This window comes from Bubalus bubalis, chromosome 1 (assembly GCF_019923935.1).
Source record: "Bubalus bubalis isolate 160015118507 breed Murrah chromosome 1, NDDB_SH_1, whole genome shotgun sequence".
Taxonomy (NCBI): domain Eukaryota; kingdom Metazoa; phylum Chordata; class Mammalia; order Artiodactyla; family Bovidae; genus Bubalus; species Bubalus bubalis.
In genome coordinates this window covers 133,125,263-133,138,827 of record NC_059157.1, presented here as the reverse complement: position 1 = coordinate 133,138,827, position 13,565 = coordinate 133,125,263, and the positions used below count along the sequence as shown (strand labels likewise).

Below are 13,565 nucleotides of genomic sequence, written 5' to 3'. Positions count from 1 at the left end.
AGCTTCAGCATCAGTCCTTCCAAAGAATATTCAGGACTGATTTCCTTTAGGATGGACTGCTTGGATTTCCTTGCAGTACAAGGGACTCTCAAAAGTCTTCTCCAGCACCACAGTTCAAAAGCATCAATTCTTCTGCAGTCAGCTTTCTTTACAGTCCAACTCTTAACATCCATACATGACTACTGGAAAAACCATAGCTTTGACTAGACAGACCTTTGTTGGCAAAGTAATGTCTCTGCTTTTTAATACGCTGTCTAGGTTGGTGATAGCTTTTCTTCCAAGGAGCAAATGTCTTAATTTCATGGCTGCAGTCACCATCTGCAGTGATTTTGGAGCCCCCCAAAATAACTTCCCTAGTGGACTTCCCTGGTGTCTCAGACGGTAAATTATCTGCCTACAATGCCAGAGACCCAGGTCAATTCCTTGGTCAGGAAGATCTCCCGGGGAAGGAAATGGCAATCCACTCCAGTATTCTTGCCTGGAAAATCCCATGGACGGAGGAGCCTGGTAGGGCTACAGTCCATGGAAAGAATCGGACATGACTGAGTGACTTCACTTTCCTTTCCTTTTCCATAAATAAAGTCTGTCACTGTTTCCACTGTTTCCCCATCTATTTGCTATGAAGTGATGGGACCAGATGCCATGATCTTAGTTTTCTGAATGTTGAGTTTTAAGCCAACGTTTTCACTCTCCTCTTTCACTTTCATCACAAGGCTCTTTAGTTCTTCTTCACTTTCTGCCATAAGGGTGGTGTCATCTGCATACCTGAGGTTATTGATACTTCTCCTGGCAATCTTGATTCCAGCTTGTGCCTCATTCAGCCCAGCGAATGGGCATAGTCATTAACTTTAAAGCATGCTTGTGTGAATACTGCCTAGTGACATTCCTTTACCCGCCCCCGCATTAGTAAGCAATAAATTCACTTTAGAAGAGTCAGGAAATACAATTAGAAAAAAATAAAAGAAACTTCACAACTCACACACTTCCAAAATCAGTGGAAATACTTTGGTATAGAGTTAAATTGGTGTTTCTCTGTATTTTTAAAAGAAAATGGTATATGCTATTTTGTGATTTGCTTTTTTTCCCTTAATATATTGTAGATTTTTTTTTCATACATACAGTATAATCAGGTTCAGGTGTTGCATAGGATGCCATTTGTTGGGGCATTTAGAATGTTTCCAGCCCACATTGGCACGATGGTATGAGTCACCTGTTTTCATGGCTGTTATTTTTTTCGTACTTGGTAATTTTAAACCTCAGGTTTTTCAAGATTTCCCCAGATGGTTTTATTTCAAATTATATAAAGTACTGCTTTTTCTACATGTTTTGCAAAAATAAGCTTAGCAAGTCCTAATATTTAACATTTTTCTTGAATTTTGTTACAAGTAGTTTTGTTTTTTCTTCCCTTCCCTCTTTAGACAGTTAATCAGCTGGCCCACGCCCTTCATATGGACAAAGACTTGAAAGCTGGGTGTCTTGTGCATGTGTTTTGGCCAAAGGCAAAATGTGCCCTCTTGAGAGATGACCTGGTTTTAGTAGACAGGTAAAATTACATATGAAATGTTATCTCGTTGTAAAAGTTTTGTTTAATAGAAATGCTGGCTTGTGTGTAGAATGCAGTACATAAAAATTTTAAATGTTCTATTGCTGCTTTTTTCTGCTTTGCTAGATTTTAACAGAACATTTAAGGTATTATTTTTTGTTTTGTTTCTTAATGGTTACATGAAAGTGCTGATTTATCAGTATGATTCTAGTACAGGAAATTTCAAGAATTTACCACTTTTTTCGCTAGATTGACTTTGTGGTTTGGATAGTGGGCTGGGCCTTAGAGACTGTCTGATTCTAGATATGTTGATTGTTGTGGTTTAGTCGCTGAGTCGTGTCTGACTCTTGACTCCATGGACTGTAGCCTACCAGGCTCCTCTGTCCATGGGATATCCCAGGCAAAAATGCTGTAGTGAGTTGCCATTTCCTTCTTTGGGGGATCTTCTTGACCCAGGGATCAAACCTACATCCATGGGAGCCCAGATATCTTTGATAGATAACTCTAACCAGTTACTGTTTTTAATCAGTAGTCATTCTTGAGACCTAGTTTCCCAAAATAACTGCTGGACAGTTCATATGGCTTTTCTTTGTTCAAGAATTAATCAAATGCTTTTGTAATTTATTCCTAGCTCTTCTGATTAACCTGCATTTAGTATGTTCTTTAAAAATCATCCTGCTACATTGGTGCTTAATAAAATGGTAATGCATGTCCCTTTAGCAGAGTCCTTAACAAAAAAAAAAGTAGTTAAATGATTTTTTTTAAATTGTCGTATGCTCTTTTAAGTTAAAATTTCAGTGTTTTGGGAAATTTTTTTTTTTATTTGATGAGGGCCTTCCCTTGAGAGAAAAGGTACTTGGGAAATAAAAACATTGGGTTTATTTTTTTATGTTTTGAATTTTTAAAATAATTAATTTTTGGTCATACCATGCGGCATATGGCATCTTAGTGCCTCAACCAGGGATTGAACTTGCACCCCCTAACCATTGAACTGCCAGAGAAATCGCCTAAAAACATTTAGTTTAAATATAATAGTTTTAATTTTTCTTTTACTTCATGGCCAGACTGCATCCATGACCCCAACCTGTTTATCTTGCCAGCTGGTCACAGGATACATCAAGCCAATGTATATACAGTTGGACTATACTTTTTATAGTATAAATTGTGTATTAGCCTCATTATTTTTTCTAGTACTTATTTTCAGCCTCCCAAAGCATAATGTTTTTTTTTATTAGAATATAATTGCTTTATAATGCTGTGTTAGTTTCTGCTGTACAGTGAAGTGAATCAACTATGTGTATGCATATGTCCCCTCCCTTGGGCCTCCCAGACCTCCCTCCACCCCACCACGCCCTCCCACCCATCTAGGTCATCACACACCATCAAACAGGACTTCCTGTGCTTCATAGCGGGTTCCCACTAGCTATCTATTTTAACACGGGGTAGTGTGTGTGTGTGTGTGTGTGTGTGTGTGTGTGTATGTATACACACGCACGCACACACACACACACACACACACACACACACACACATATATATATATATCAGTCTTAATCTCCCTGAGAAAACCATAATTTAAAAGGACACATATACCCCAGTGTTCATTGCAGCACCACTTAAAGTAGTCAGGACAAGGACACAACCTAAATATCTAATGACAGGTTAATGGATGAAGAAGTGGTACATATATACAGTGAAATATTACTCAGCCATAAAAAGGAAATAGCGTCATTTGTGGAGATGCAGATGGACCTAGAGAGTCTGACACACAGAGTAGAGTAAGTCAGAAAGAGAACAACAAATATCATATATTAAAGCATAAAGATTTTAAATATCTATCATGTTACTTGTCTTGTTAAAAATCATGAGGTTTTCTCTGTTTAATAAATAAACATTTTTAACATTTGTCAGTTGGATAGGTTCTGGGAGTTGTCAGCAGAACAGAAATATATAGTGCACAATTCTCAACTTTCCACAACTGCTCTCTTATAGGTGAGAAAGTAATTTAAATCTCCTAGGCCTCAGACTGATAACTGGTAGAAATCCTATCCTTTAGACTTCAGCTAATTCTTAAAAGTTAAAAAAATTCTCTCTCTATCTTGGAGGTCCAGTGGTTAAGAATCTGCGCTTCTCTGCAGGGGGTGTGAGTTCGATCCCTGATTAGAGAACTGGGGATTTCATATCTTACATGCTGTGCAACATGGCAAAAAGAAAAAATATATATGTACATATATATATATATAAAATATAATTCTTATTTTATTCCCATTAGTCCAGGCACAGATGTCACTACAGAGCTGGATAGCTGGATTGATAAGTTTTGCTTAGATGCTGACGTCTTCGTTTTGGTTGCAAATTCCGAATCAACTCTAATGAACACGGTAGGATCTTATCATTATTTTGTTTGAGTGATAGAATATGAAGTAATATCCTTTCTGATTATGAAAACTAAGGGAAATCCAAATCATGTATTAGAAGGAAGCTGTGATATCAGGGGTGAATGAAGGGGTTTGTGTTTCTGTGGGACTAGAAGGACTGATTTTGGATTGATGGGTCTAGCTTGTAGTGAGTATTTGAGTCTGAGGTGTGTTGTTGACATTCACTGTAGTTATTTGCAAGTTTCTAAAGGAACAGACACCAGAATTGTTAGGCTGTTGACTTAAGTATTTTAAATAAGATATAACACTCCCACCCCACCTCCCTGTCTGGCAGGCAGAGCTTTTCACATTTTGAGTTTTGTTAGCTTTCTCACAAAGGTTTACCTGTGTACGCCCTAGATTTCTGCTTACCTGTGTACACTCTAAGCTGCTGTTAAACGCAGAAGATTATTTATCCAGGATATGTAGAACCAGACATAAATAAACTTTCCAGAGTTTTGATATCTAATATCCAAAGCTGTAGTGTAATTTTTAAACATTATTATTCCTCAAAAGCATATAAATGGCTAAACACCATTAAAACCTAGGTGTTACCAACAAGTCCTGTTTTGTCACTGTGTTATGAGTGTTTATGTGGCCTGATCTATATCATAAACCATGTTGCTGTGATAGCTGTTTACAATCTGATGGTATAAAAAATAGGTAAATGTTTAAAATCTGGTTTAGAGTAACTCCATTATTTAGGTGTCAGATAAACAAACTTTGATATTTATCTTGACTTTGGTACCTTTGTTTATGTTATTCTTGGCTCACAATTCTTTCCCCTCTCAATTTTTCCATCCTTAAAAAAGCTGTTCAGTACTATCAAGCCCATCTTTATCACCACTTCCTCCTCTATAGATCATTTCTTAATTTCAGTTGGATGTTTATAGCATTTATGGCACATACCTTTTATTGTTTATTATGATACGTGTGTCTTACATTAATTTACTTAGTCTAAATCTTCAGGAAGATTTGAGGTAGATTTTTAAAAATACTATCATATCTAGCAATATCCTATGTCCTACATGTAGTAGAAACAGATAAATATTTGTTCAATTGAATTTCAGTAAAGACTCATGAGAGACGCAGGAAAACCTTAACTTTTGCTTTCTTATATTTTAATTTTGTCATCTCTGGAAGTTTAATGTTCAGAGTGCTTTGGGATCTTTTATCTCAGTGGGTGTTCTGGGTGTTCTCACTGTTGTTAAATGGTTCAAACCTTTAGATTCAAATAAGGTTTCACATATAAATACAGAAATAAAGTAGCTTTAAAAGTGAACATACTGTTGGATATTGGATGTTTTTCAGGAAAAACAGTTTTTTCACAAGGTAAATGAGCGACTTTCCAAGCCTAATATTTTTATCCTGAATAATCGTTGGGATGCCTCTGCATCAGAGCCAGAATATATGGAAGATGTAAGTTACATTTTTTCCCTTAAGTTTGGAAATATAGCAATGTACATTGGTATCTGAGAAAACAATACACATCATAGAGTAGAACATCATAAGCAGCTACGCTCTTACTTGAGAAAAGAGTATAATTGTACAAAACCTGAAGTGGATATGTGCTAAGGACAGAGTATTAAGCTACTTTGAAATCAAGTTGTATTATGACAGTGCTGTCAAATCATCTTAGATCTTGAAACACCCTTTTTAATTCTCTATTTAAGTATAACATAACAGAAGAGTGTACAACTCATTGGTGTCCAGCTCAGTGAATTTTACAAATTTAATACCTTTGTAAGGGTCCAGGTCAAGAAGCAGAACATTCCAGCCCCCCGGTATCCCCCATTTCTAGTCTCTACCCTCCAACCGAAGGATAACCACTTGTGTCTCTGATAGCCTAAATTAATTTTTCACGTTGTTCAACTTTGTGTAATGGAACCACGTAGTATTTACTTCTGTGTCAGGTTTCTTTTGTTCAATTAAATTTGTGACATATATCCATTCTGTTGTGCATAGATGAAGTACATTCTCCATCACCACATTGAGAGTGCTGCATGATTTGTATCATTGCCAGTGCTTGGTATTTTTTGCTTTTGTTTTTCATTTTAGTCATGCTGGTGGTTTTAGAAACTTTTTAGAAAGGATAAAGAATCTGGCATTTAGTGTACAAGTAATGTTTAATTTGCTTGATGGTATTTCTGATTTTAATAGTAGTATGTATTTATTATTTTTTTTAAGAAAACTTGTAGAGAATTCTTTGGCAGTCCCGTAGTTAGGACTCCATGCTTCCATTGCAGGGGACATGGGTTCAATCCTTGGTTAGGGAACTAAGATTCCCACAAGCCACATGGCCTGGTCAAAAATAAACAAAAAAACTTGAGAAAATACATTAAAAAAATAAAATTTATACTATCCCATCACTATTCACATTTAGATTATTTGCTTTCATTCTTCCCCTGACTCCCCCCCAAATTGAAATTTTGCTTAATGTGAAACCTTATATCTTGTTATTAACTCATTTTGTAATCATACTCTTTCAAATCAAGCTCTCATTTAATCATCAGAGAATCAGAAGATAGCACCCACAGATAGTTCTTCTCCATTCTTCTTTAGTTTAATTTTATTAAGTCTTAACATGGAGATCTCTTATCATAGCCATAATGTTAAAGGCTGGTACTAAACCCTAACTAACTTCTAATCCTTATTCCTGATTTAGATACCCAAGTGCTAATCTTAAACTTAATGCTACAGCTCTAATCCATAGCTAAAGTATTCTTCCCAATTTTAATTCCCATTGTTTTTTGAAAGAAAAATATACTGTTTATGCTCTGATTTCAAAATAAAACTAACTTCATTATAGCAAATTTATTGCAGCACTTATTTTCTAATTTTAAAGGTATTAATAGCTTCATTATAGAAAATTTAGAAAATAAAATCCTAAGGAAGAAATTAAATTGCCACCCATTTTAGTGAGTGTTGCCTGCATGCCACGTATTAATTACATAAATATGTATACACATGATATATCCTTAATAGAGAATTAAAAACCTTTCCCTGTGCCATTAAGTACTAGTATTTGTCTACAATATATTTCTTAATGGTTGTGTAGTATTTGATGGTCCATCAGAATTTTAAATTAAATGTTCAAGGAAGAATCATTAAGAGGAAGATTTCCTATCAGCAAGTATCAGACTTCATTTATTAGAATTTTTGAATTTATTTGTTAATTATAAGGCAAAACTAACAAAACATTGTAAAGCAGCTATACTCCAACTTTTTAAAAAGTAGTTGAAAAAAATAGTATAAAAAAAGTATAAGGCAACTGTTACTACATAGTATAGTAATCATTTCAGTTCAGTTAAGTCGCTCAGTCGTGTCCGACTCTTTGTGACCCCATGAACCGCAGCATGCCAGGCCTCCCTGTCTATCACCAACTCCCGGAGTCCACCCAAAACCATGTCCATTGTGTTGGTGATGCCATCCTTAATATCACAATAATTGGAGTTTAGTATAGGCCTATAACTCATATTTGTTTAGTTATTAGAATTCTTTTAATACCCTTTTTTTGTGTGTGCTAGGTACGCAGACAGCACATGGAAAGATGCCTGCATTTTTTGGTGGAGGAGCTCAGAGTTGTGGATCCTTTAGAAGCACGCAATCGTATCTTTTTTGTTTCTGCGAAGGAAGTTCTTAGTGCTAGGAAGCACAAAGCGCAGGGGATGCCAGAAGGTGGTATGTATTCATTATAGATTTCCTTTGGAAATATGAATATAGATTATAAAAGTAACATGCAAATATCTTATCTTGCTATATACTAGGTTTTAAACTCTTCACCTAAATATTACAGGTGGGGCACTTGCAGAAGGATTTCAGGCAAGATTACAAGAGTTTCAGAATTTTGAACAAATCTTTGAGGTAGGAATTTTGTGAATGTATTGACTAATATAGAACTGTAGCATTGGTTGGAAAGTGAGCATAATCTTCTGTTTTCATTACCTGTCTTTGTTAATAACCTTTGGTGTTATTTAGTGTAGTTTCTGACAGAACAAGTGAAGCAAGGAAAGTTTGAAGAAAGAAGGTCCCTGCAAAATGGATGATCTGTAAGAACAGAGAATTAAAGATTGTAATTTCTTATTCTTTTTTTTTTAAATGTATTTGTATCTAAATGAGACATTATTTTCTAATACTGTGTTGTGTAATGAATATAATACTCTATATTCAGTAGTTAGGGACAAGATTAAAGAAATGTAATTGCTGTTGGAATGGGTAATAGAGCTAAACGAAGATCTTTTTTCTTTTGATAGAACATAGTTAACGCCATTTGACAAAAGTTAATAACATTTCTCAACTGTATTGCCACCTGTTAATTCTCCATGTTTTATGCCAAATGTGCTGAACAAAACAAACGGATGCAAAAATAATTAAGATACAGGTCCTATACTTTAGGGGAATCTAAGCTACTGAGGTGCAGGAATAACTAATGTGTGTGCCAGTGGAGAGAGAAGATCCTGTTATATTTTGGGATAGGTGTTTTATTCAGAGACCTTAAAACATCCTAGATTGACTGAAAAATACTTTAGCTGTTAATCTTCTTGGCTCTCATTTAGCTCTGTCTAGTTGTATTTATTAGATTACATATCTCCTCACCCCCAGATGAACACAAATACTCAGAACTGAAAAAACTTCCATCTGTAATTCTTCCTTATAAGTAGTAACTATTATAATACTAAGGACTTAAATATTGAATGTACTTGGCAGAATTTTTAAAATTAATCATTTGCTCACTATCGCCTACTTTTAATTTGGTGAGAAGAAGAAAGGCCATTAGGTAGACAAACACAAAATGTTTAAGACAGCCTACTCTGTTCCCTTGGTAAAGTGTTTCTGATTCTTCAGAGGTCCCTGGAATATCAACAGGTGTTCTGTCAAGTTAAGCTGTAGGATACATGATATCCCAGTTACTTAAAAATCATTTTTATATTCTTTCCCTTTTCTTGCACAAGAGATTCAATCCTCTACCCACTCTTATCAGGAACAGTCATTTCATCCATGGGAAAAATATTGGGGAGAGTATCTTTTGTTGTTTTGCTCATCTTTTCCTATTTATTGAACTTTTCTTTCTTTGTGTGTATGTGTTTATCATTGATTTCTCCTACCAAATCATGTACTGTTCAGTTATACACTCATACCTCTTTCATATTGGTTCCTGGTACAGCTTTTGCTTTCCCAGAATATCTCCTTGAAGAGGTGGGAATGAGAAGAATAAAAGATGTGCTGTAGAGCACTGGTTCCCAAACCTGGCTGGTGATGAGAAACACATGAGGTACTTTAGAGACCTGCAGGCTCCTGACCTATCCCAGAGACTTAATCCAGTAGGGCTAGGATGGACCTAGGAATCTCTTGTATGTTTAAAGCTCCCCAAGTGAATGCAATAATCAGGAGGAGTTGGGAACTGTTCTTTCTAATGTTTTTAGAAGAAACTTGGTATTTCACTTTTTTATTTTAAAAGTTCTTTTGAGAATCTAAAAATTATGTTTGGAAAAAACTATTTATGAGCAAGAGCTTTTCCATGAAGTTGTAGAGAATGTTAGAAATAGTCCAGAGAAGGCAATGGCACCCCACTCCAGTACTCTTGCCTGGAAAATCCCATGGACGTAGAAGTCTGGTAGGCTGCAGTCCATGGGATTGCTAAGAGTCAGACACGACTGAGAGACTTCACTTTCACTTTTCACTTTCCTGCATTGGAGAAGGAAATGGCAACCCACTCCAGTGTTCTTGCCTGGAGAATCCCAGGGACGGGGAGCCTGGTGAGCTGCTGTCTGTGGGGTTGCACAGAGTTGGACATGACTGAAGCGACTTAGCAGCAGCAGTAGCAGCTAATAGTCATATGGGCAAACAATTTTGTCTTGATGGCCAAACCTTTTTTTGGTAATTACATTGACAGCTCTTTTCAACTTTTTGCCAAAGCTCAAATTTGTTACCTTTAAAATTAATTTTGATAATTTATGATTTCTTATTAATTGATACATTGCTGAGAATTTATAATCTAGTATAAAATTGTTTATTAAAAATTTTTGTATTCCTTTTCTATATGTCTATATACCTATATATAGATATAGATATATCATTAGATAAAGTATATAAGAAATATATATATTTTAATATTAATTGAGATTTGTCAATGATTTTGTTGCTTTGCTGTATCCTCTAAAGATTAATTGAATAATTTATCAGTTTATAAATAGCATTTTTTGGTTGTTAGTCATTCAGTTCAACTAATGTTTACAGAAAGTTTTTTTCTGCTTTCATTATAAAAGGGGAATGAATTTGTGGGTGTAGCTTTGGATGTCTTCCATAGCTTTCAGTATCCAGATTTCATTGTTGATTAATTTTTAATTATAGTTTTTGGCATTTCCTACTCAATACAGGAGTTATTAAAATTCAGGTATTTTGATTCTTCCCATATGACTTTTCTTGATTTCTCTTTTTTTACGTTGTGATGACATGTGGCCTTAAATGCCCATTTTCTGTTTTCAGAATTGACTTCTGTTTGTGTGTGTAGTCTTACGGTTTTTGTGAAAAGAAAAACTGTATCAAGTTCATCATTTTATCAAACAATCTGATCTTTACCATAGACCTCTTGAGATTCATTTGATTTAGAAGAAGCTGAAAGGTATATGGTATCTTGGTGTTCTTTCTTGCAGTTCTTCTGTCAGTTTAAAATATTTCCAAGTAACAATTTGGAGTGGTAAATAGCATGTTATTGGGTATTTGGGGTCTTTTATCAAGGGGACTTGACAAATATGTTTTATGTTTTAATTACACATAAATATTAATATTTATAAATTTGTAACTGTGTATGACTAGTTGTAAGCTATTTTCTTTAGATGTTAGTAGAAAATCAGAAGATCTTAACTGAAGTGTGATTATTGTTTTGCTTCTAATCTTTAATAAGTTTTAAGCAGCCTCTAGCATATTCTGACAAGATAGAATTTAAATTGTCTGGTGTGGTATTTTAAACTTCACCTTATGAAAGCAGAGTTTCTGATGAAATAAGTCTGGTACTACTGCAGGCTATATGTGACCTCCATGGAGATTCATAAGTATGTTAGTGTATATAGGACTCTGAGAAATGGTTCAGTAAAGCTTTATTTAAATTAGCATTTCCTATACTTCATTTGGAATAGAGTATTCCTTTTGTAGTTGACTTTTGATATTTTTCTGAGCAGTGGGAACATCAGTGTGGCATACTTTTTAATTAGAAAACAATTGCCTGTTTTCTTCTTTCTACATATTCACTACTGTATATTTTTGGATCAAGGAATAACTTGTAATAACTTGGAGATTTTTCCTTTTTGTCTAGTCTAGCTCTAATACTGTGCTGTTATCTACAAATTTGGGGTCTTCATTGCTGATATCTAGATCTGCTTCATCGAGGAACATAGAATTTCTTTTAACTTTTTTTTCTTTTAAAACTATTCTTATTCTTTTATAATAGTTTTGTAAAGGTTAATTTGGCAATTAATGAGACAGTTATTTAAAGTAAAATCAAAGCTTTGTTTTGGTCATTAAAAAATAAGCAGTTGATATTATAGTTGATATTATGTAGTTTTGGTGGCTTTTGCTCTGGCATGTACAAAACAGTAATACTCTTAACTTCCTAATCTTTTCAAGATTAATGATAATTGAGAAACTTATAAATGAGCTTGATGATGAGCAAAAATGAGATTATGCTTTGAAAAAAAGTAGTGGGCTCTGAGTTAAGGAAACTGTTAGCTAAATGAATTATCCTCATGTACCCTGGAGCTAAAGAAATGAATCTATTTTGTTTTCTATACACTCCAGTATTCTGGCCTGGAGAATTCCATGGACTGTATAGTCCATGGGGTCACAAAGAGTCAGACATGACTGAGTGCTTTCACTTTCTGTAAAGTGAAGTGAACAAAATAATCATTTTAGAAATGTGAAGGCTTAATATAGATTATAAATAGGACATTGATTGAATGTATACTAATGATTTCAAGGTAACAAGTAACAGTGCTGCTAGGGTATTGACTGCCTTTAAAACTTAAAAGCTATTTATTTTGATAAAGGATAGTATTACTTTAGGAAGTAATTATCAGTTTGTACCAGTTTTATATTAAGCTCAAGAAAATAAATTCATGAAAATATTAGAGAGTTGGAAGGTATATCCTTTTAAAAATTTATTGTAAAAAATAAACATGGTGTCCTACAGAACATCTATTTTGGGTATTGACGTTGTGACCCAGATGAGTGTTCCTTGATTGTTCGAAGACCAGCTAGCATTTCCCTACAGATGCTTGAAGTTGTTTTCAGATGTTAATGTCAGTATAGAATTAGACTTTCTATGAAGTAAAAGTGAAAGGCCAATTTTAATTTAGTAATTTTGCAAAGATTTAAGTGATGAATCACAGTAAATGTTTTAAATAACAAGCAGTATGCACACATACTGAAATTGAAACAATTTCACAAAAGAAACATCCATGATCATATGTGATGCATTTTGATGTATTATTCTCTGTGTAAAAAATACTCGTCATGAATCACTGATTTGTACAACTGTTAGTAAGTTAAGAGCTGCAATTAACTTGAAAGTAAAACATGAGATAACGTATCATTCTGACTTGTATGCACACTCTATATTGTCCCATGACAATAATGGGATTATCTTAGAAATAGCTATAGATATTTTCTATAAACAATTTAAAATACTATGTTGTTTACTGTTAAAACAGTATTTTTCAGTTTGTTCAGGCTTTAATCTGTAGAAGTTCTTTTGTGAATTTTATGCGGCATCATTCAACTAATTTTTTTCAATGTAGAATTCTGGTTCCATGGCTTAAGAACTTTATGAGGTTATCAATTACAAATTTGAGGAAGATCAAGATAGATGAACTAGAAATAGATTAAAGGTGATCCAAGTAAAATTAGTAATCTAATAGGAAATCTTTTTTAACATTGAAAATAGTACCCTTTTTAATTTGTTTTTGAAGATAGTATAGTCAAAGATCCATTGCACATTACTGTGTAAAATTACACAAAGCTATGAACTTGCTGTTAAAGCTTTTTTATTTTTGAATCCTTGACTTTTTTTAACCTTTATAACTTTAAGTTGTGTTTATGTTTCATTTATTTTTTTTCCTTATGTCAGTTTTGGTTAATGTTATGAACAGCAAGTTTTTGTGTTTAAATTCCTGAAAATGTTTGGATGGAATTACAGTAATGTGTTATGGCTTGGGCCCCTCGCAGGAGTGTATCTCGCAGTCAGCAGTGAAAACAAAGTTTGAACAGCACACTATCAGAGCTAAACAGATACTAGAAACTGTGAAAAACATAATGGATTCAGTAAACGTGGCAGCAGCAGAGAAAAGGTATGAATTCATTTTATTGCAAAATAAAAATTATTTTTGTGTCATTATAAAAAGACTGATATAAAATTTTTATTATTATTGAATACCTTTCACACTAACATCAGCCTGATAGGTTTAGCTGATGCCTTCTTGCATGTTTTTTAATGAATATTTGAAACTGTTAAGCATTTTTTTTTTTTTAACAACCTTGAGCACATTATTTACATTCTCAGTATTGCATTCTCCGGAGAAGGCAGTGGCACCCCACTCCAGTACTTTTGCCTG

The 13,565-nt window shown here is 34.2% G+C and overlaps 1 protein-coding gene across 2 annotated transcripts in view; it reads left to right on the top strand.

The window, feature by feature from the left end:
• Nucleotides 1–13,565, top strand: part of MFN1 (mitofusin 1) — a 38,775-nt gene that overhangs the window by 8,617 nt on the left and 16,593 nt on the right. For both annotated transcript variants that reach the window (XM_006054298.4, XM_025287974.3), the window contains 6 exons: nt 1,419–1,543; nt 3,816–3,924; nt 5,272–5,379; nt 7,488–7,641; nt 7,757–7,824; nt 13,180–13,301. In XM_006054298.4, the coding sequence (XP_006054360.3) occupies nt 1,419–1,543; nt 3,816–3,924; nt 5,272–5,379; nt 7,488–7,641; nt 7,757–7,824; nt 13,180–13,301 (686 nt within the window). The remainder of the gene's footprint in view (nt 1–1,418; nt 1,544–3,815; nt 3,925–5,271; nt 5,380–7,487; nt 7,642–7,756; nt 7,825–13,179; nt 13,302–13,565) is intronic.